A 24060-nucleotide genomic window follows, 5' to 3' on the forward strand; every position below is an offset into this window, starting at 1 on the left:
GCCCCACATGGGGCTCTCTGCTCAGCGGGGAGCCTGCTTCCTCTTCTCTCTCTGCCTGCCTCTCTGCCTACTTGTGATCTCTGTCAAATAAATAAATAAAATATTTTAAAAAAAGAATAAGGAAATTCATATATGCTATAGTCACTAAATTAAAGTGCAATTGTCTAGTTTATTCTTTCTCAATTCTTTGTTATCACCTAGGTCTTTCCCACTAGAAAATAAGAATGAGTTAGGCAAGTGAACCTCAAAATCTTTTTATCCTAAGTGGACAACAGTAAAAGAAAGAAATCTGTCCGTGGCTCTCCACTTGCTTCCTATGAGGAAACTGGTTTTGACTCAGCTATTTTTTTTTTAATTGGAAGCACTTTGTCAAGCATATATCTCTTAGTACACCTGAAACTAATATAATGTTATATGTCAAGTATATCTCAATTTTTAAAAAACTTGAAAGAATGTATCTCGTATATGAGTCCATTGCATTTATGATTACAGAAAATTGCCAACCCTCATTAAATTAACCCAGTTTGTATTTCTAGCCTTTTGGTCAATAAAGTCATCACACAGTCCCAGTTTATATAGTTAATTTGAATATAGGAAAGCTTGCATTTCTAAGTATGTTTATTTTTTTTTTAATTTTTTAAAAAGAGTTTACTTATTTATTTGACAGACAGAAATTACAAGTAGGCAGAGAGGCAGGCAGAGAGAGAGGGAAGCAGGCTTCCTGCCAAGCAGAGAGCCCAATGTGGGGCTCGTTCCCAGGACCCTGGGACCATGACCTGAGCTGAAGGCAGAGGCTTTAACCCTCTGAGCCACCCAGGCACCCCTATAAGTATGTTTAAAGACATAAACAACTCCATTTAGAATTTCTGCTTTAACACTAGTGATCCAGTGGGAACTAACATCTAACTTTTGTGAACAGAGTGGTTAATGTCTAATTTGCATACATTGCAAATCATACCATTTACTTTCAAAATACTTATAAGCAGTCTGTCTCAAGTCCTCAAGTAACTATACCCCTTCTTTTATCTTTTTAAGTTTTTTTATAAAGATTTTTCTTTATTTATTCAACAGAGATCACAAGTAGGTGGAGAGGAAGGCAGAGAGAGAGAGGGAAGCAGGCTCCCCGCCGAGCAGAGAGCGGAGCTCGATCCCAGGACCCCGAGATCATGACCTGAGCCGAAGGCAGAGGCTCAACCCACTGAGCCACCCAGGCACCCCTAAATTTTTTCTTTTTAAAGATTCTTTTATCTATTTGACAGAAAGAGAGAGAACTTGCACAAGCAAGGGGAGAGGCCTGGGAGCCTGACCCAGGACTCGATCCCAAAACCCTGCCATGACCTGAACTGAAGGCAGATGCTGAACCGACTGAGTCACCCAGGTGCCTTATACCCTCATTTTATAGTTTATGGGATTAACTCAATCCTTATCTGAGTAGTCCAAATGATGTTAATAATCGGGGGAACTAAGAAAAAGCTCCCAACCAGTGCAGGTCTTATAGACTTCGCGTGATTACAAACATGTGAAAAACAGTAAAGCGGGTAAGACACTTTTCATGTATCATCGCATTTATTCTGGAACAGTCCTGCGAAGGGATGCTAGTCCCACTTGGCAGCTATGGAAGCTAAGTCTCAGAGTAGTTGGGACTTGCCCAGGATCATACAGTTTATGTTCTTTTCATTATTCTACATTGTTGAAAAGGCTAATCTTTAATTCAAAGGACTTGGTTAGATTTTATTTCCATATTTCTGGTTAGCATCTAATAATAACTATAGATGGTTTTTGAACTCACTTTGTCAACATAGTGCTAGCCAGGTATCTTGGTTGTTTTGTGAGAGAACTCAACTTTCTACCTAGGAAAACCAGCTTGAGTCAGAGAAAGTGCTATGGAAAAGTGGGTTTCTCTTGTTATTTGAAATAATACTGCCATCTTGTGGACTAATGGAGAGCTATCGGCGAAATCGAAACTGCATTAGGACAACTTAACCTATTAAGTTGAGAAACTGAATTAGGACAACCTAGACTATTAAGTTGTCCGAATGCACAGTTTCAATTCCACCTGATTAAAATTCTCAATGGGCAGTAAAGACAACTTCCAGAAATATTCTGAGTTGTAGATATCAGAAAACTAACATAACCATTGTCTCTTGTATCCATTGATTAAACCAATTGGCACCTCTGCACAGTGATACAGGAGCCCCGCATAAAAAGGAATGCAGCCGAGCTCTATGCACTAAAATGCAGCAATCTCTAATAAACACAGAAGAGCAAGTATAATGTGCTCCTATTTGTTTAGAAGTGAGGGCACGCGCACATGTGTGTATAAACAGGTGTACAATACTTGGGGAAGAATACTGCATGGATTGCTTTCCTTACCTTCTGCTCCATCCTTCTGGGTTGCCTTCAGAACGACAGAGCTGCAAGGTTAAAACCCTTATTTCCCAGATTCCATTGCAGATAGCGCTCTGGATGTGAATTTGAGTTCCACCAATCAGATATGTTCACATGTGATTTGGAAGGAGGAGTGAGGGAAAGGTCAGCTTCTTGTATGTTAGCAAGCTTCCTCTCCAGTCTGCCCAGGTGCTACCGATGTTTCCACACCCTTCATGCAGCTGCCCTAACAGGTACGGTGGGTGATCCTCAATGCTGATTATGGATCACTCTCCCTCTGCACTCACCAGGAGAGCTTCAGCTTTGATTTTCATGCCCTCCAACTGCATACCTAATACCCCACCTTGTTGGTCACCACTGATCACTGGCCACTCCCCATCATTTCTTGACCATTCTAGCTCCTGGCTTGCTGTCACGCTCTCCAGCATGCCTCCTGTCATAATTCTGGGCTCTCTCACCAGCACCTTCCATGTGTCTCACTACCCCTAGCACACAAACTCCTGACACAAACCAACAGCCCATGTGTTTTCACTGTCCTTACTCCCTCATTATCTTATTTCCTTACTCACCCAGCTTGGATTCATAGTCCATTATGGCCATATGACATAAATCTCAACAACTACCTTGTCCCTTTCTCAATTATTTTGCATTCACCAGTGAAAACTCCAATGCTGTTGTCTGTGTCTCAAGGTATCCCACATCTACACCCTTAGCCAAATATGAATAGAAAAAAAAAAAAACATGCAATCATGCTGATAGGCCTCGCTTCAAATCCATGACATTAATTTCAGGTGGGCCCTTAGTGCTGCTAGTAGTTCTACTTCATTCTCTAGTTCATCCATTCTCCACAGAATAGTAATAGCTAGCAGGATATTCTACGTTTTACTTAATTCTCACAACCACACGACGTGATTTTTTTCTGATGAACAGATGAAGTAAATGCAAAATGGTAAAATAACTTGTCCAAAGACCCATAGCTAGTGAGTGGCTAAGATTCAAACCCAGGCAGATGGCTCCAAGGTCTGAGCTCTTGATCTTTCTAGGAGTGTATCATGTCTTCTGTTCTCTCAATTCCAACACCTCTAACCTTCTCCTCCAACCTGGTTTAGCTTTACCGTATTTCCAATAAAAGTAACCAGTAAAGAACTTCTATACACCTTATTGTATCTGTGCCCAAATATTTTGCCTTCCCTCTTCAACCATGCACAAATTATTCATTCTCCTTTCTAAGTCAACCCTTCCATTTGGGCAGTGGACCCCAAATCTCCTCCCCAAAACATGGCCCTGCAAGTGGCCTCCCTCTCTCTTATTTAACTCCTTTTAGAGTCTGCAGGATTATCCCCATCAGCATCTGTTCTGGAATTTTTTCCAGTTTAGATCTCAAATGAATCATGGATCTCAAAACTTTTATGCTAAGTGAAAGCCAGCTCCCCAATCCTAAATTCTGTATGATTCCATTTGTATAAGATCATAGCAAATGCAAACCAATCTGTAAATCTATAGCGGCACAGAGGGTAGGTCAATGGTTGCCTAAGTGGGTGAGGCCTAGCTAGGGAGGGTTTACAGAAGGGCCGGAGGAAATTTTTACATGAGACATATACTCATCCTCTTGCTTGCAGTGATGGTCTCATGAGTGTACATGTCAAAACATAAAACTGAACTTCTAAAATGTAAAATTTATAGCATACTAATTATAACTCATTAAAGTTATTTTTTTAGAATACTGTCTTGACTCCATATCCCATCAGCCATTGCCCAGTTTTGTTTTTGCTTCCCTTTATGATAAAGTTCCCTCAAATAGTTGCCTAAACACACCATCTCATTTTCATCCCATTCCTTCTTTCTTACACTCCTCTTTCCCTTGCTTCACATCAGTTAAACCAGCCACCTTGCTATTCTCAACTCACCAGGCACACTTCTGCCTCAGGGTCTTTCCACCCCATCTTCTAAATATCAATAAGCATCTCTCTTCCTTTCCTTGAGGTCTTTGCCCTATTGTAGCCCCAGTGAGGTGCTCCCTCACTTCTCCTTAAAACTGCCAGCCACCTACTCAGCCCCATAAACAGTTTCCCATCTCCCTCCTCTGCCTGATTTTTCTGTCATTTATCACCATTTGACCTGCAGTATCTTTTGTTAACTGAACTCTACCTCTCCCAAGAATATTAGTTCCAAGAGAACAGGGATCTTGTCTATACCATTCATTGCAGTATCACCAATTCCCTAACCTCTTGTATGTGTCTCAGTTAAGTATCAGGATTACTGACTGTGTCATTGGAGCTATTTGGCTGTGAATAAAGGAAACCACTCACACTTATCTAAGCAAAAAGAATTTATTAGAGGATTCCAAAAAGTCTCGTGGACCCCAGAGGGAACTCCTAAGGTATAACCAGAAGGGAACCAGAGCTGCTGCACACTATGATGGTTTCTCTCTTCTCTAGCCTCACCTGCTGAGGAAGGATGGCCTTGCCTTGCTTATTTTCTCTTGACTTAGGTTTCCTTCTCCTTTCTCCCTGCAGCTTTCTCTGCTGATAATCCAATTCCCAGTTACATCTCCCAGCTTAGACAGGGCTTGAGCCAGATATACCGCCCCTAGTCTAGTTCACTGAGGTCAGGGGAACGAGGCCTGGAACCTAGTCACCAATAAGTGTCTTCGTGTCTGAGGTGAACATTTTGTTCATAGAAAAGACAATTTTAGTTACTTGTTATGTTTAGCTTTTGAAAGCTTTCCTTAAGGCTTTAGGTTTAACTTATAGATATTCCAACCATAAAACTAGTACATTTTATAATCACTTTCAAGGGAGCCTTTAATTCATGTTTGATAAATTTCAGTTGAATACACTAAATTTTAAATTTCTTTAAACAAACCCACTTATAACCCAAATTCCTTTAAACAACTTAACAACATTTATATGCTTAAAATATTTTTCTTCTAAATAGCACTTCAAATGCTTGATCGAACAAGCAAAACCTTCCCAAGTACTTAACTCTTATACATGTAATAAATTAAATGTACATTGAGTTCCTAAATTCTCTGGAACAGGTCAATATTTTTACAGGCTTAGTAACATTTTAAAAATACTTTCAACTAAAATTCAGAAGTCTTAAAATCTCTTAGCCACTTTAAATTAGAATCCAAAAACCAATGCTATCATATGCCTAATATCCCAATTGTGTTTACATACTTTAAATGACAAATACCAGTTTGTCCCAATGAATATAAAAACTATTCTTGAAATTACCATGAAGAGTTGAGAGTTGCATAACCTTTTTGAAAATTCGTCTTCATTCTAGATTTATCCAAGAACTACAGCACTCAATTAAGTCCTGTTATGAGACCAGTGCTCTAACCCCTGAGCAACGGAGCCTCGCTTCAATGAAGTCCTGTTAAAGAGAAGTACTAGGTTTGGCCCCAGAGGGCAGGCCACTCCCAGTGCCAGGTTGAGGAAGAACTCAAGTTTGAGGAATTCAAGTGTGGGCTTATCACTGTAGTTAATTCAGCATTAAATGAGAACACCAACAATGGAGAGCTGTGATGAGAATCGAATAAAATAATGTATGGGAAAACCCTTGTCACATGTTACACACTTGATGGCAGCCAGTTTTAGACAGAATTTCAACTTCTAATTTTTACTAGTATACAAATTACCAGCATACTTACAAAGTTAAATATTTTCAAAAGCTTTTAAATACAGAATTTATTTAAATAAATTAACATTTTCAACATGAAGACCAAGTTTCTTACTGTCTCTAATCTCATAATTACTCAGGGAAGCAAACTCCTAGTTTCTTATAAGCCACTGTGCTGTAGGTTTGCATAAATCAATTTAGAAAAGGGAAATTGGACCCTATTTTTGAGCACATGCCCTTTCCAGACCACAGAAATATTTTCTTCTGCCTTGAAAAGAAATCTAAATTCACAGAACTGAATTTTAAGAGGAGATTCTCATTACAGAATCTCCCTTTCACTAAGGGTTCTTCTACCACAAGCAATGTTTCCTTAGATAATTAACTACTTGAGGTGGAATAGGAATTGGGAGAAGTTGGGAGAGGTAGCAAGTGTGAAATCAGTGACCTAACAGTTAGTAACCAGTGACTATCCATCAGAAATTCATACATCTCAGAAAGATAAGAAGAAAATAAGAATATCTTTATAAAAATGACTTATATTGTCCTTTAAAAAAACAACTATTTTTCAAAACAAGGTACTCTAGCTTCCAGTTCTAAAACACAAGATGATTATGGAGATTAGAGAAACAAAACCTAAATACAGATTACAGAAAATGGTTTACAGAAGGGTAGGGAGCTATAAGATAAGCTCCAACCATATGTATACAAGGTTGAAAGGCTATTTATTATGAGAAAAATGGCAAATTTTATCACTCCTCTGACCTGAAGCAAGTTGAAAACTGGGAAGAAAAGCTGCATCTCGAAAAGGAAAAGAAACATGGTCTAATAAGGTCTACCTGTATGTAGACCTTGTTCTGATGAGGACGGTCAAGATTAAAGGAATGAAGAAAAAAACTGGAAGGGAGAGTACAATTTTCAGGTATCAAATCTGCCTCAGCACACTCTTTGAATACATGTCTAACTAGTTCAGAGTTAAACTGTTCAAAGCTGGCCACTGATTTGTCACATTTGGGGCCGATGCACTCCCATTACAAGTGGAAGCAGAACACGTGACCTCAGATAAATGATAACGTCAAGGAGAGGGAGGCAAGATCAGCAAGGGTATGGAAATCCCACAGTGATCAGAGTGAAGAGAAAATTTATTTGCTTTTGCCATTTCTTTTGTTGATGTTTTTCCAGGAGAAAAAATAAAAAAATAAAGCCCTGTCCCTTTGGCAGCATTCCCAGTTGAAACCCATTCCAGAGTTCTGAATGGCTACCTAAATGTTGATACAGAACTTTGCTGTATTAAAATTAATATCACTTTGTCCAAGGTGGACAATATATTATGACCAAGACAACTGAGATCTTCTAGCCGAAGATACCATGAAATAATTCAAAGTATTACATGGAAAACCATGTCTTAAAACAAGTCCTTATTCTCTAATTCTAGATATTCGTCTCTTCCATAAAACTGCTTCTATGAATAGTTTTTTTGTTTTTTAATGTATCAGAAAGAGATTCTCTTTCCAATAGTTAATAGAATCAAATCTATTTCAAGTTAGTTGTTCTTACAGGTCTCATTAAGCAGACACTATGATTCCATCTTCTTGTTTTCTAGAAATCCATCAGATGTATGCTGTAGCACTGAAGTGCTTTCTTTCCTTGTCATAGTAGCAAAAAGCATATCCATCATCCCCAAGGTTTCTAGTAGTTCTCTTTGGTAATCAATCTCTTTTTCTACAAGTCCTTGAAGTAACAAAAACTTTTTATCAACTACAGGTGACTGACCAATCACAGGAAGATAGATATCTAGAAAGAGAGAGAAAACACATTAACTAGAAGTATCTTTGTAAACAATAAAGGGACAGCAGTAGTTACAAAAGTATAAAAATATTCACTATAAATACACTGAAAAATCTGTACTTATTTTACGATTTGTGATTTACAAAAAAGAAACAATCCATCTGGATAAATGTATTTCAAAAAGAAATAATTACAGAAAGTACAGTGTGGAGTTCCTGACCTACTTTAATTTTCCCCTTAAAAAATAGTCATGGTCTGTTTAAAAAAAAAAAAAAGGCATGGTCATTATAGATGCCTAAGCAAAAGTTGTTTAATTACAATAACTAATCTCAGCAATTCAGAGTTGAACTACTGTAAACGTTTTACTTCCCTTAAAATGCTGATTTATGTGATTGTTTTCTTTACAACTGCTACTGGAGAACTGATAAAAACAAAGTACTGTGATCTATTTGATTTCATTATTTGACATCTCTCTTATATCACACTTGGATTTTTCAAGGTTTTTTGTTTTTTGGGGTTTTTTTAAAAAGGATTTTATTTATTTATTTGATAGAGAGTACAAGCAGGGAGAGCGGTAGAGAGAGGGACAATGCAGACAGCCTGATGTGGGTCTCAATTATGGGACTCTGGGACTCTGGGATCATGACCCAAGCCAAAGGGCAGTCACTTAACCAATTTAGTCACCAGGCATCCTAGTTTTTTTTTCCCCAAAGGTTTCATTTATTTATTTGAGAGAGAGAACACGCAAGCAAGAGAGCACCAGAGCGGGGAGGAATGGCAGAGAGAGAGGGAAAACCAGACTTCCCGCTGAGCAGAGGCTTATGCAGGGCTTGATCCCAGGACCCCAGGACCCCAGGATCATGACCGGAGCTTACAGAGGCTTAATCAACTAAGCAACCCAGGTACCCCGGATTTTTCACGTTTTAACAACTACTTACCAATAATTATTTCAGCAGCATTGATCAAAACAGGGGCAAATCTTGGCTGAGACAGATTCCTACGAAACAAAATTTGTTTACTGAAACTTGCCAACTTGAAAAAAATCCTTAAAACAGATTTACTGAATTTTTCCATCAGTTCTCTATAAAGGTCAATCTAAAAGTAAATGCCTCTCATTTGAGATAAAGAAGTTCAGATGCAAGATATATGTTTCATAGACATAAAACATACCGTATCAAAAAATTAAGAACACGACTGATTTCCTTTTCATCCCGACCTGCAAGGGCATTTGCAAGGACTCCTCTTCGATTTAGCTCCTTTATGATGGAAACTGTAATCTCGGGTGTCTTTATTGTACAACTGGGCTAGAAAAATTTTCAGAGTCAATATGAACAGATAAGACAGCACAGGAACAAATCATAGTCTTGGAACTGACAATTACCAAATTTAAATAGGTTTATATCTTTACAGTTTTGAGCCACAGTAAGGCACACAGTAAGTAATAAAATGATTCTTGTAAAAATATGCTCCTTGTAGGTTCATCAACTCTAACAAATGCACCACTGTGGTGGGGTATTGATAATAGGGGAGGCTATGCATGTGTGGGGGGCAGAGAGTCTATGGGAAATCTCTGTACCTTACCCTCAATTTTTGTAAAGCTAAAACTGCTCTAAAAAATTAGTCTTAATTAAAACACACTCATTTACTCACTCACAGAGACAGCATACTGTATATATGTATACATGCTCCTCACTCACCTCAAGGACTCTGTCAAGTGCCTTAGAGACTCGGAAATTTTTCAGATCCCGGTCATATAATTCTAGATGTTTCTTTGAAGGCCTGTTGATCAAAATGTCATCCTGTATGATAAAGTAAATTTATAAAGAAAAGTCAGTATCTGTATAGAGTTTCATTCAAAATGAATTTTTTCATTGTGGATTACTTTTATACCTTGGTGACCCTGAACTGTGTAATAGGTAATGGGCATATGTCCAGAATGCAGACTAACTGAAAATGAAATGATCTGCTACATCAATGTGTTCTTACTCTCCTATGATTTAACTTAGAACAGACACACAGTACCTCACGCTGGGCAAACATTACTCATTTCAATTCTCTTCACATGACAAGCAGTATGACTTAGTAGAAAGAAAACAAAGACGGGAGAAACTGAGATCTAGTCCCAATGACTCTGGCTACCAGTAATGAGATGCTGGATCAACCAGAACTTATTTGCATCTCCATCTTCTCAGATGCCATACAGGGACATAACTGGCTCTACTACTGTTCAGGGCTGTTTAGGAGATCAAATCAGAGAGTGTATCAAAGACACTGTTTTGAATATGGTAAAATACTATAACATTGTTATGACTCAGGGTATTAAAGTAGTCCTTATTCCCCATTACTTATTAATAACATTCCCCAATCTAGCAATCTGCAAGGAGGATTAAGGTACAGAAAAGCAAAATAAAGTTAAATCCCATGTGAACTATACTTTCCAGTAACACGGAGGGTTGGAGCTGGCTACTCTAACAAACCACATTTTCTAAAAAAAAATAAGAAATATGCAAATACCCTTTGTTTCATGTAATTTTTTCCTTTAATAAAAGTTCGATATGCAGGCCGCCTTCTCCTAGGAAGAGAATCCTTCTTTGCTTCAGATTTCCGATGTTTAACACTCAGTATTCCATTGGTCATTCCTACAACTATTGTTTCATCTTCATGCTAAGGATCAATTAGAAAAATAAGTTAATTCCTAACCCATCATTTGCCCTAGTTTTTCCTCAAAACACCATTTATAACATGTTTTCTGCTTATCCAAACCTTCACCAAGAGTTTCAATCAGATACTCTGCCTAACAACAATCCATGCAGAAAGTTAGATAAATCACTTTTTCCACCAGAATACTATTATACTGATGGAACATGTTATACCTGGCATAAGTTATCACTGGCAGTTTGTATAATAATATAGTTAATGACGCTTTGGGAAACTTCTACATTAATTTTTTTCCTGTATCCTCTTATTAGAAAAGGAACTGTGTGATAGCATAACTTTCCACAATGTTGCCAAGAAAATAATTTGTAATAACTTTTTCCTCTTCTAATTCAAATTTCTGTATGATGCATTCAAATATCCTCTTCTTCAATGGCTCGTGAAACTTGACAGTGGACATCCCCAGATCCTGCCCTTAGTGTTAACAATGCCTACAGTGAGCAAGACCTAAACCTCAATTCATACTAAATTACTGGCACAAGTCATATAATAGAAATTGTCTTAACTCCACTAACTAATACGGCAAGAATAAAGTAAGATTTATTCAAACACAAAGATAAACCCTAAAATTTCATTTCAGTTTAACAGACATGGGTAGCGAAAGCTTTAAAAAGAATTAGAAGTACTTACTGCAAGTGCAAGACTCAAAATTGAAGCTGCATAATCAAAACTGTGGACTACTTTATAGGAAGTCGTGCTATATACTTTCACCTTCCTAAGGAAAAGAAAGCTCTGTTAGAAATTACCTAGGAAATGAGTATAAAATGTAAATTTCCTATTTTTTTAGAAATTCAAGGTATAAATATTAAAAGTTACACTGCAATGAAGAAAAATAATGATTAATAATATTAATTACAAACTAATTCATCACTGAATTTTTTAAAAATTTTTTATTTATTTATTATTTTTTTTAAAAGATTTTATTTATTTATTTGACAGAGACACAGCGAGAGAGGGAACACAGCAGAGGGAGTTGGAGAGGGAGAAGCAGGCTCCCTGCGGGAGCCCGATGCGGGGCTCGATCCCAGGACCCTGGGATCATGACCTGAGCCAAAGGCAGACGATCAACCCACTGAGCCACCCAGGCGCCCCTGAATTTTTTTTTTTTTTATTTGACAGACAGATCACAAGTAGGCAGAGAGGCAGGCAGAGAGAGAGAGAGGAGGAGGAGGCAGGCTCCCTGCCAAGCAGAGAGCCCGAATGCGGGACTCGATCCCAGGACCCTGAGATCATGACCCGAGCCGAAGGCAGAGGCTTTAACCACTGAGCCATCCAGGCGCCCCTCACTGAATCTCTTTTAAAAATGAACTATTAGCAGTAGCTATGTTTATATAAAGACTCAACTAGCCACCAGACCACAGACCATGAACCACTGTCACCTGACAATGAAACCTGGGAGTATAAAGGAAAGGTTTCAAAGCACACTGGGATTCAAAAGCACAGGGTTTCTCAACATCAAGTGATTAACACTGCAGGTCAGATACTTCTTAGCTGCAGAGGCTTTTCTGTGCGTGGTAGGCAGTTTAGCAGCATCCCTGACTGCTACGTACTGTATGCCAGCAGCACTCCACTCCCAACTTGTGACAACAACCAAAAATGTCTCCAGATATTGCCACATGTCCTCTGGGAAACAAAATCCACTCTGAGTTGACAACTACTGTGAAGAGAGCCAACTCACACTTGATTTTTGAGAGACGCATCTAAAAACGGAGCCCCAAACTGCCTAGTAACAGCACTTCAGAGAGTCTGCTACAGATTTACATGATAAATTCCTTCGTGTTAAAAATATATTCTAGCTTTTAAAATGCGTATACTTTTTTTTAAGGATTTTATTTATTTGTCAGCGAAGAGAGAGCACAAGCAGGCAAAGTGGCAGGCAGAGGCAGAGGGAGAAGCAGACCCCTCCACCCCCCCGACCCCCGCCACAAGCAAGGAGCCCCATGCAGGACTCAATCCCAGGACCCTGGGATCATGACCTGAGCTGAAGGCAGATGCTTAATGGACTGGAGCCCCATAAAATATGTATACTTTTTAATAAACATACTGAAAAACCAAGGCTTTCTCTATAATGAAAATAGGAAATATGGAAATAAAATTACCAAAAATAAATAAATATGAATAAATATTAGAACTGTGCCATAGTTCTAGCCACATGCTACTAAGCACTTGAAATGTGGCCAGTGAAAATGAAGAACCACATTTTAAATTTTACTTGATTTTAATTAACCTAAATTTTTTTTAAGCTTTTATTTATTTATTTGACAGAGATCACAAGTAGGCACAGAGGCAGACAGAGAAAGGGGAGGGAAGCAGGATCCCTGCCGAGCAGAGAGCCCAATGCGGGGCTTGATCCCAGGACCCTGGGATCATGACCTGAGCCGAAGGCAGAGGCTTTAACCCACTGAGCCACTCAGGCACCCTAATTAATCTAAATTTTAATTTAAAAACTGAGGTAAAAATACTTTTCTGTTAAACCAACTATATTTCACTTTAATCACTATAAAATATTATTACTGTATCACATGACATGTATTGGATGCTTGTCTCTCATTTCTTGGTAATAATTTTTACATCCATTGTGTATTGAAATGATATTTTAGATACACTGAACTAAATAAATATATTATTAATGTGGCCTAGTTCTTTTTGCCAAAACATTTATAATTACATATGTAGCTCACATACCATTTCTTTTTTTTTTTGTTTTTTTTTTTTAAGATTTTATTTATTTATTTGACAGAGAGAGACCAAGCAGGCAGAGAGGCAGGCAGAGAGAAAGAGAGGAGGAAGCAGGCTCCTTGCCAAGCAGAGAGCCCGATGCGAGAGTCGATCCCAGGACCCTGAGATCATGACCTGAGCTGAAGGCAGAGGCTTAACCCACTGAGCCACCCAGGCGCCCCTCACATACCATTTCTGTTGGACAGCACTGTTTTAGAACATTAACAGAATACTAATACCTACTTAAAGTAGTAATATTTGAATCACATAAATGTATAGAAACTTTCACATGAAGTTTTAAATTTGAAAAAAAGCTAGAATATATACATACATTCATTGTAAGTATTTCTAAATATATAAATGTACAATAAAGATTTTTAAAGAGAACAAGGAATGACATAGACTATTTTAAAAGATTAATGTTCAAATGGTTCAATAAAATTCCTTAAGTATATAAGTACACACTAAGTTACGTCAGGTGAGAAAAAATGTTTGCTATATGTGAATAAAAGGTCAAAACTATTTTCAACTGAAAAGATTTTTTTTTTCACAGAAATCATTTAACAAAACATTTACTTTAACACAAATACTTTAGAAATAACTCATTTCCTCGAGCAGTAAATACATGTGCACTAGTAATAATAAAGGAAGAAAATTAAAATGCTAACCTGTCCAGTGACCCAGAAAGTAACCTCTGTCCAGAGCTGCTCAGATATAAACATGTCACAGTTTTATGATGATTTTTCAAAGACACTAGCAACTGTCCTCCTTTCAGCATGTCCCAGATTTTAACATAACGGCCTCCTACAAAAAGAAATAATCAATGGTTTGAAATTCTGCCTCAACTTTCAATATTTTAAAGATTTGAAAAGCATTTTTCACTGGACGCTGCACAGCGTGGAGGTGAAGTGAGGGGTCCCAGAGTAAAACTGCCTGGTTCCAATGCTGGCTCTGTCACTGAGTTTGTAACTGAGAATAATAATAATAGTTTCGACCTCAAAGAACTATTTTGGTGATTAGATATTTGCATATTTGTAAAGATCACAGAACTGCCTAGCAAAATAAAAAGTATAACCAAAAATGTTTAAGAAAATTGTATAAAATCACCATGTAAAAGAAATTTTATGTCACTATGGAAACGAATAATATAAACTATTTCCTGAACATTTTGTGAATCCAAACAAAACTGAAAAATTTCCCTATAATGTTTACTCTAAGAGTTAGAAGGTCCTTATTAAAGGTAATTTAATCCAAGAGTTTAAAAAGAATTCTTTTAATATGGCATCTTTTCTTTCTTTTTTTTTTTTTAAAGATTTTATTTATTTATTTGAGAGAGAGAAAACATGAGACAGAACATGAGGGAAGAAGGTCAAAGGGAGAAGCAGACTCCCCGCTGAGCAGGGAGCCTGATGTGGGACTTGATTCCAGGACTCCAGGATCCTGACCTGAGCCAAAGGCAGTTGCTTAACCAACTGAGCCACCCAGGCGCCCACATCTTTTATTTCAATGAAATATTAAGCAAATGTCTAAAGGTAAAATAGAAGAATGAGAGGGAGGAGCAAAGGTCTCATCTATCCTGACTAGGAAAGTGGGCCTGTAAGCCAATTCATAGTCCCTGTCTCACCACATGTGGCAGCTCATGAGCGAGCATAGTTTAAAACAACTGATCCGGGGCACCTGGGTGGCTCAGTGGGTTAAAGCCTCTGCCTTCGGCTCAGGTCATGGTCCCGGGGCCCTGGGATCGAGTCCAGAATCGGGCTCTCTGCTCGGCGGGGAGCCTGCTTCCTCCTCTCTCTGCCTGTCTCTCTGCCTACCTGTGATCTCTGTCTGTCAAATAAATAAATAAAATCTTTTAAAAATAAATAAATAAATAAAACAACTGATCCTGTCCCAACTCTCATTTCTAAAGTCTGTAAGAGTTGACTGAAGGGACTGCCCAAGGTCATACAATTAGCTAGTGACACAGTGGAGATTAGCATACAGGTGTCCATCCTCCCTGTTCAACTTGAACTTATTTCCATTTCTCAAAATAACAGCAAGAAAAATGGATACATTTGGCAATGTTATCAATTTATTTTGAAATTAAATAGGTACTGGGGAAAAAGTATAAAACAGGGTAATTTATATTGGGATTTTTTTTTTTAAGATTTTTATTTATTTGACAGAGACAGCAAAAGCAGGTACACAAGCAGGGGGTGTGGAGAGGGAAAGCAGGCTTCCTGCTGAGCAGGGAGCCCGACATGGGGCTCGATTCTAGGACCCTGGAATCATGACCTGAGCCGAAGGCAGACGCTTAATGACTGAGCCACCCAGGCGCCCCTCTATTTGGATTTTAAAATTAAAGAAAAAAAGGCTACACACATAGCCATATATGTGCTATAAATTATATATACTACCTATGTATTCTACTGTCAATGCATTAATTTTGACTTGATGAGTGAAAAAAAACAATTTACTTCTTCCCTTCTAATTTTGAAAATGCTCTATGATCAACATAACAAAAAAAAAATACCTCAGTTCCAACTCGATGAAAAAATGTATCAAGACCCCCTTTGATTCCACATTATATCCTCCTCCAGAACTGCTATTTGTTGGGTAATGTCATTCCAATCAAGAGACATAAAAAAAGACAAGCCTGATTCTAAAATGGAAAGAACTGTGTTTTCAAAAGCTGTCACGGATCTCTTAGGTAGGAATGCCAGGAATACAACCTAGATCTCTGGTTAAATATACAATGCAGGCTCTCAAGTTCTAGGATTTCAGATCTGTCACTCTATCTTAGAAAAATTAGTTAAATAACTTTTATTTATTTCCTCAGTTGCAAAATAGGGAGAAAACGAACTACCTTCTGTGTATAATAGCACAGTATCTGGCTCACATTAGGTACTCAGTAAATAGTAACTGCTGGCCTGCTCTACTTATCAGTTGAACAAAACCTAGTTATGCAATTCAAGGGCAGAGTGTTAAACTACAAAAAGTAACAGATAAAGTAGTAACTAATTCAAGACCAAAGATACTAGTAAAGCAATTTTTTTAAAAAGATTTTACTTATTTACTTGACAGAGACACAGAAAGAGAGAGAGAAAAGAAGCAGGGGGACTGGGAGAGAGAGAAGCAGACTTCCTGCCAAGCAGGGAGCCGGATGCGGGGCTCAATCCCAGGACCCTGGGATCATGACCTGAGCTGAAGGCAGACACTTAACGACTAAGCCATCCAGGTACACCTATAAAGCAATTTTTAAAATACCTGCTGATGCCAGAAGACTTCCAGAGGGAAAAAGCAGGACACTTTCCACTGGCTGCCCATGCTCAACAGAAATCACACTCTTGTTTGTTCGTGCATCAAACATCTTCACAGTATGATCATATGACCCTAAAATGTCAATTTTTGTATTACGTGAGTTTCATTACTCAAACTCAGTATATTTGTATCCAAATTTTGTATCCAAAACTCAGTGTGTTTGTATCCAAATATAAATTTTAAAAGGAGAAAAGGATGAAATTTTAAAGACACGTCTGTATGTTCATGAAGATACAGTACCTCCAAACTCTCTGGTACAACTGTTTTCTGAAAAAGCATTATACTATAATATAGTACACTATATTATACAGGATCTTAAACTATTCAGATCCAAGCTATTGTCACTACTGAATCACCTGGGAACCTCTGCACAAACACCCACAAACACTCCACTGCATTATCTTTGTTTCTTGGCCACTAAAGGCTCTGTGCAAACCAGAATACTAAAACCATTATAGTTCTGACGCTCATGTTTTCAGGGAAGCCTGATGCGTCCAAAAACATTTGAAGGACAGCAAAAACAATCACCAAAAGAAAAAAAAATAAATAAAACAACTGGATAAACAAACATATTTCTTTATAAATTTTTTTTTTTTTTTTTAGAGAGAGAGATCACAAGTAGAGAGAGAGAAAGAGAGAGAGAAGGAGGCAGGCTCCCTGCCTAGCAGAGAGCCTGATGTGGGACTTGATCCCAGAACCCTGAGATCAGGACCTGAGCTGAAGGCAGAGGCTTAACCCACTGAGCCACCCAGGCAGCCCCTCTTTATAAAATTTTTTAAAAAACTGCTCTATCCCAAGAGTCCCAAAACAATACCAAATTATATCACAATTAAATTATCAAGTTAAGGAGGGAAAAACAGTTTCACCAACCTGTTACAAAGAGATCTGGGTTCAGTTTGCTAGCACATCCACACCTCACATAATCAGAATGTTCTTTGAATGTCAGAATTTCTTTGGAGTTTGGAATATCCCATAATTTAACTGTATAATCATCAGCCCCAGAGACCACATGATATTTGTCAGCTGTAAAATCGACTGTATGAACTGCTCTAAAAAATCAAGAATCAATGTATTAAAAAGCAAGAAAAAAACTGTATGTCTGGCATCTTTTAACATAAAACACTCCTTTTCCCCAAGTAACAAAAAAAAAGCAGCTCAGTTTCAGGGAGTAATGGTAGGAGGAAATTATGAGATAAAATCTTTAAAACAGGTATTTGTCCCTAAGCCAATTTAAAATTCTAAATACTCCTACTTTATAAAGTTAAGACAATTAGTAGCCTTAAAATTACATTTTCTAATAATATGTTAATAATTCTACAAAACTGCTCAATAAAAGTAAATGTTCTAAATGTTGGAGCAAAGGTACATTTAATTAAATAAACTTCAAAATGGATAGTTCCTTACAAAATTCTAAGACCTGCCATTAATAGTAGGATCATGTTAAGCAAATTTGTTAGACTTTAAATGTTTCACTGATGGGGAAAGACCAACCTGATAATACACTATAAAAAAAAACACTTGAGATTTTAAATAAGCAGAAGCTTCAGCAATGAACTAGGTAATCTTGATATAAAATTATAATATAAAACTACCCTGGTCATTTATCAAGCAGCAAAATATTAACTTCAAGAAGAAAGAAAAAAAATCAACCTTCCAACTTGACTTCAAAATAAGAACCTCAAAAGTAGTGTAGCCTAGAGAGTTCTCATTTATAACTGTGAGGGTGCCGTGAGATCAGTGATTTGTAACCTCAACTGGTCATAGAACTCCCTGATTAGATAGGAAATTTCCCTAGATAAACGTACATTTCTTAAAATGTCACATATAATTCTAGGGAATTCACGAGTCCCATCAAACTGGCCACAGGACTTTTGATTATGTCTTAGAACAACCAGGAAATAAAGTATACATTACTACATAATCTTTACGGAACTGCTCTATGCTTTTAGTCAAAGCCCAAAAAAACAAAACAAAAAAAAGTTTACGATGACAAAAGAAACAACAAAATAACCAACTGTCTATAACTGTATGGTGACAGATGCTAACGAGACTTACTATAATCATTTTGCAACAGACACAAATATTAACGTATGCTTGAAACTAACAATGTTTTGTTACTTATACTTTCGTAAAAAAATAAAAGAATAAAAAAATTTTAAACTCTGGCTCTTACTTAGTATGACCTTCAAACTGCCTGAGGGGAGCTCTCCCACTTATATCAAAAAGCTGAACTCCACCATCTTCACTGCCAGCCACAAGCAGTCTACCATCCTGACGAAAAGTAGCACAGTATGCCGTGTCTTTAAATCGAGAAAAGGTTTTTATAGGTTCTTGAGAGTACCGGCCATAAATGTGAATCTACAAAAAGATAAAAAACAGTATTTAACCAAATGGCTCAAGATCAGTAGTAAATATAAATACACAAAGGAAAAAGAAATTTAACATTATATTTACCCTTGAGGAAGCTGTGACAGCATAATTATATGGAGGCTGTGGAGAAAAATCTACTTTTGACACTGCACCAAACTCCTTGATTTGAACAGGGGTCTTGATAAAAATAAAAAATAATACAAAGGATTAACAGTTACAATTGGTAAGACCTTTGAAGCATTACATAATTTCTTACTGACATTTCTCTTTGTTCTTAATAACATTTACTAGGATGTATTTAATACAGAAGTATAAAGAAAGCAAAAAGGTTCAATTACCATCACCCAGATTTCCCTAGTTGCCACTAAAGTAAATAAATATATGACCGTAGTAAATATATGACAACAAGTATATGGGCAGACGCCCAACTGACCGAGCCACCCAGGCGCCCCTCTTTTTCCATTTTTTAATTGTTCATTTAAAAGAAAAATCACTTTTAAGCCTTTGTAGTCTAGAAGAACTAATTCTGCATCACAGCTTTCTTAGTTTTAGAAAGGCAAAAAAAAAACTTGCATAATTGAAAAATTTAAAAATCTATCTCATTTGGCATTCATTAATCATCTATTTTTTGGTAGGCACTTGTATGATTAAAATCCTTAAGCACCATCGACTTTTTTTTTTTTTTAAAGATTTTATTCATTTGACAGAGACACAGTGAGAGAGGGAACACAAGCAGGGGGAGTGTCAGAGGGAGAAGCTTCCTACAGAGCAGGGAGCGCCACGCGGGGCTCAATCCCAGGACCCCAGGATCACGACCTGAGCTGAAGGCAGACACTTAACAACTGAGCCACCCAGGTGCCCCAGAAGCATGGACTTTTAATTTGAAACATCCAAGAAAAAATATCAGATATCAAATTTTCCACCCAAACTGTAAACTGTTGATAGATTCTTTTTAGTTATTAGTTCTCTACTAGAGTATCCAAAGTATAACATATGCTGGCGAAATAAGCATAAATGCAAACCACTCATTACCATCTACACTTACCTTATAGTTGTTCCAGTACAGTGTGTCTTGGGTGATTTTTTCACCGAGTACAGGATATGTCTGAATAGCTGCAGGCTTATAACCAGCCATAATTTCATATAATTAAACTGTTAAATTGACGTTACAAATAATTATAGTGACTCTGCTTTATGTCTGAAAAAGAAAACATTTTATATACACATATTATTCTTCAACCTGTATAGTTCCATTTTCACGCTGTGTCTTTTCAAAAGACTGTGTGGCAGCTTACAGATTAGTGACCAATAAATCATCTAATTCTAACACAGAAGTGACAATCTAAAGGAAGTAGGAAGAATAAAGACAGGGCTACCAGACTGCATCATCTACTCAGCTATACACAGAGGCTGTACACAAATGTTCTCACATCTAACTAACCAATTTACAACACATGGAAATAAATCTGGCTCAGCCATCCAGCAGCCAAAGCAGAAGTCCACTGGCTTATGTTTATTAATGAACAACAGAAAACATTAAGATTAAAGTGCAAATACAAGTTTCCTGAAACTAAATTTAGGATGACATTTAATCTATATGAACATAGTGTAGGGTCTTGACTTCCTGAAAGCCTGAGAAATACCAAGAAGGAAAACAAGGCGAATATTCTAAAAATTAAATTTAAAAAGCTTAAAATAAAATTAAAAGCTAATATTCTGATGCAGAAGTTTAAATGTAAAAGCTTAAAATAAAAATTAACTTTTAAAAGTTTAAACAGTAAGAAAATAAGAATAAAGCAATTCTGAAATTAAATTCCCAATTTAAATGACAGAACAGGATAAAAATAAATTTAAACTTTTTTTTTTTTTTAGATTTTATTTATTTATTTGACAGAGGTCACAAGTAGGCAGAGAGGCAGGCAGAGAGAGAGGGGAAGCAGGCTCCCCGATGAACAGAGAGCCCGACGCGGGGCTCGATCCCAGGACCCTGAGATCATGACCTGAGCCGAAGGCAGAGGCTTAACCCACTGAGCCACCCAGGCGCCCCTAAATTTAAACTTTTAACTGACATGGAATTAAGCCAAAATGTCTCTCCAGGACTATTCAACTGTGAAAGAGATTCATTTTATCAGTGGTCCAACTCATCATCTATTCCAAAAAGCTTGAAGTTATTACCAAAATAAATAGGTATGACATACTCTAAAGGTTCTTTTGATGAAATGTAACAATCAACAATTAAAAGGAAGGAAAGTTTTCTGTTCATTCAAGTACCTACAATGCACAGGACACTGTTTTAGGCTCTGGAAATACAATGTTGAGTAAAACAGTCTCCTCACACCTTCCAATATTCTCCATTTTAGCTGGTGATCAGCAGAAGACTCGGCCTTGACTTGTCCTTCCTCTTCACTTTTAACATCCAAATAGCTAACAAGATCTGCTATTTTACCTCCTTAAACTTCATCACGCCCACTCCACCAAGTTCCACTGCCCTTAGATCTTCTCATCTACACAAATAGTGCAGTATAAGGGCCCTTGACTCCCTCATCCATCTTTTTTTTTTTTTTAAGATTTTATTCATTTATTTGACAGAGAGAGAGCGAGCACAAATAGAATGGCAGGCAGAGAGAGAGGGAGCAGTGGGCTCTCCGCTGAGCAGGGAGCCTCATAAGGGACTCGATCCCAGGATCCTGGGATTACCACCTGAGCCCAAGGCAGCCACTTAACGGGCTGAGCCACCCAGGCACCCCCTCATCCATCTTTTAAATAGACATCAGCAAGACCTAACTACCCAGTATATCCAGCACAAAGCACAACACTGCCTGAAAAGAAAGGTCCAAGCTCCTTAACAAGGCTTCTGATCTGGCCCTTACCAACCTTTCCAGCTTCACTCTTTGCTATTCCCTTTAACACACTATTCTCTTACTTCTCTCACTGTCTTTGCTCATTTATCCACTTTGCCAGGAATGATCTCTACATACCCACTTCCTTTTTATCTTTTATTTTATTTTTTTTAAAGATTTTATTTATTTATTTGACAGAGATCACAAGAAGACAGGCAGGCAGAGAGAGAGAGAGAAGGAAGCAGGCTCCCTGCTGAGCAGAGAGCCCGATGCGGGACTCAGGACTCGATCCCAGGACCCTGAGATCATGACCTGAGCTGAAGGCAGCGGCTTAACCCACTGAGCCACCCAGGCGCCCCCTTTTTATCTTTTAAAGCTCAACTCAAGGATCACATCCTCCACACTTCTCTCAACTCCTAATCCTACTTCATTCTGCATACTTCTGTCTCTGTGCATAGTAACACTGAATTTGTAACAATCTTTTTCCCACAAAATTGAACATTTCGTATCACGAAGACTTTTTAAGTGCTTAAAGAAAACTTGGGGAAAGAAAGTAGGCACTGTGCTGAGTTCTATAGAAAAATATAAAATTAAAGGCACAAGTGGTGTCTATAATATGAACATTGCTACGCATCAAGAGTCAACAAATTTTTCTGTAAGGGGCCAGATGATAAATATCTTAGGTTTTGCAAACCAACAGGCAAAATGGAGACTATCATGTAGTTACAAGCAAGCAAGCAAGCAAGCAAGCAAAAAAAAAAAAAAAAAATCTCAATTTTTCACTAACAAAACCCCCCAAATAATTATGAGAACAATTTTGTAGTTATGAATAAATAAAAAAATGAGATTTTTGAATGAAGGGAAAAACATTTCACTTATTTTAGGTTCAAGATTAGTGCTTCCTATCATCAGAATGCAAATATTCACTTGTAAAAACCATTCTAGGCTCACTGGCTGCCCAAGGAAAATGGTCACCATGCCAAATCTAATGTGTGGGCCTCCATTCCTTACTGTAATACACACAAAACCACCCCTGAGAGAAACACCTTAAAGCTCTTAAAGTTTACAAGTGAGGGGTAGGGGTGCCTGGGTGGCTCAGGGTCATGATCCCAAGGGTCCTGGAATCAAGACACCATGGAACGTGTTCCAAGCATTCTCCCGCAGCCTGCGGCTCCCCCTGCTTGTGACCTGCTTGCTCTCTCACAAATAAATAAAATCTTAAAAAAAACAAAAAAAAAAAAAACCAAAAAAAAAACCAACCAAGTGAGGAGTAGTAGTAGTGGTTTGCCAGATTAAAGAGAGAGACAGCACTGGAGATGAGGGAGACGGAACATGACACAAAAGCGTGGAGGCAAGAAATGATGTGAAAATGAATAGAAAGAAGATGATCAGGGAGAGGAGAGAGCCGGAGAAGCTGAGAGCAGATTGATAACAGATACTACAATACAAAGCAAAATATCAAATATATGCTACAAATAACGTACAGAGTACTAAGAGCTCAAACAGATTTTTTAAAAAGATTTTATTTATTTGGCAGAGATCACAAGTAGGCAGAGAGGCAGGCAGAGAGAGAGGAGGAAGCAGGCTCCCTGCTGAACAGAGAGCCCGGATGCGGGGCTCGATCCCAGCACCCTGAGATCATGAACCTGACCCAAAGGCAGAGGCTTAACCCACTGAGCCACCTAGGCGCCCTCGAAAGATTTTTAATTCTAACCAGGAGGCTCCCAGAAAGACTCAAAGCGTGCATTTCAACCCTGTCTTGACGTCTAATACTAAAACAGAATGACCTTTTAAGATGGGCACAAGCGCGGGGGATAAGGGCAACACTGGAAATCGAGAGAACATCATAAGCAAAGACAAGTGGAAATTTGCCCAGTGCCTTGAAGGGATGCGCGCTAATAACGGTGCACAGGAGGAGAGGATGTGATCGCAGAAGAGACCAATGTACGTCGAAGCTAAATCGCGGGGATCCTGAGAGGTTGGTTATGGAATTTTAGCCGTTCGGTGAAGACTGGGAAGCCCCAGGGAGCACGCCAGATTCCAAGGAAGGCCCGACCAGAGCTTGAACTACTCCCACTGGGAGCCTCCTTCACCTACCTACCGCCACACCTGCTCCGCGGAACACTCTGCGTCCAAAGAAAATTTCTCGGATTCCGCCAGCCCCCTCCCCAGACTCGCGGGGCTCACTTGCGGAAGATCACGCGGACCTTCCAGGGGGCCGCCAAGACGCAAGCCCTGAACAGGCAGGCCCGTCGCACAAAAGTGACGTGATGACGTACGCACACGCGACTTACGCGTCCTGAGTGTCGCAGGGGTG

At 38.2% G+C, this 24060-nt stretch overlaps 1 protein-coding gene across 3 annotated transcripts; it reads right to left on the reverse strand.

Annotated features, from left to right (window-relative positions):
• Positions 1–5860: 5860 nt before the first annotated feature.
• On the reverse strand, positions 5861–24011 carry UTP15 (UTP15 small subunit processome component). 3 transcript variants are annotated; one of them, XM_032848573.1, is made up of 13 exons: positions 23853–24011; positions 19949–20101; positions 18988–19080; positions 18707–18891; positions 17404–17582; positions 16480–16605; positions 13902–14037; positions 11146–11230; positions 10315–10464; positions 9498–9599; positions 8971–9104; positions 8739–8797; positions 5861–7806 (listed from the first exon to the last, which is right to left on the reverse strand). In XM_032848573.1, exons 2-13 carry the CDS (start codon positions 20036–20038, stop codon positions 7589–7591), a joined length of 1557 nt encoding a protein of 518 aa, XP_032704464.1. In that variant the 5' UTR covers positions 20039–20101; positions 23853–24011; the 3' UTR covers positions 5861–7588. The 3 variants fall into 3 exon arrangements, with proteins under 3 accessions (XP_032704464.1, XP_032704454.1, XP_032704475.1); XM_032848563.1 differs by having other exon boundaries at positions 23531–24011; XM_032848584.1 differs by lacking the exon at positions 23853–24011 and adding an exon at positions 21179–21198.
• Positions 24012–24060: the final 49 nt, after the last annotated feature.

This window comes from Lontra canadensis, unplaced genomic scaffold (genome assembly GCF_010015895.1).
Source record: "Lontra canadensis isolate GAN:19392208 unplaced genomic scaffold, GSC_riverotter_1.0 scaffold4, whole genome shotgun sequence".
Lineage (NCBI taxonomy): Eukaryota > Metazoa > Chordata > Mammalia > Carnivora > Mustelidae > Lontra > Lontra canadensis.

What these genes read in the sequence shown, in the direction of transcription:
- UTP15 (XM_032848573.1), bottom strand. Translation starts at nt 20,038, where the DNA reads ATGGCTGGTTATAAGCCTGCAGCTATTCAGACATATCCTGTACTCGGT. An exon ending in CCCAGATCTCTTTGTAACAG is followed by an intron (nt 16,606 to 17,403) that starts GTTGGTGAAACT and finishes TTGACATTTTAG; the next exon opens with GGTCATATGATCATACTGTG. An exon ending in AAGTCTTCTGGCATCAGCAG is followed by an intron (nt 14,038 to 16,479) that starts GTATTTTAAAAA and finishes TTCTTTTTGTAG; the next exon opens with GAGGCCGTTATGTTAAAATC.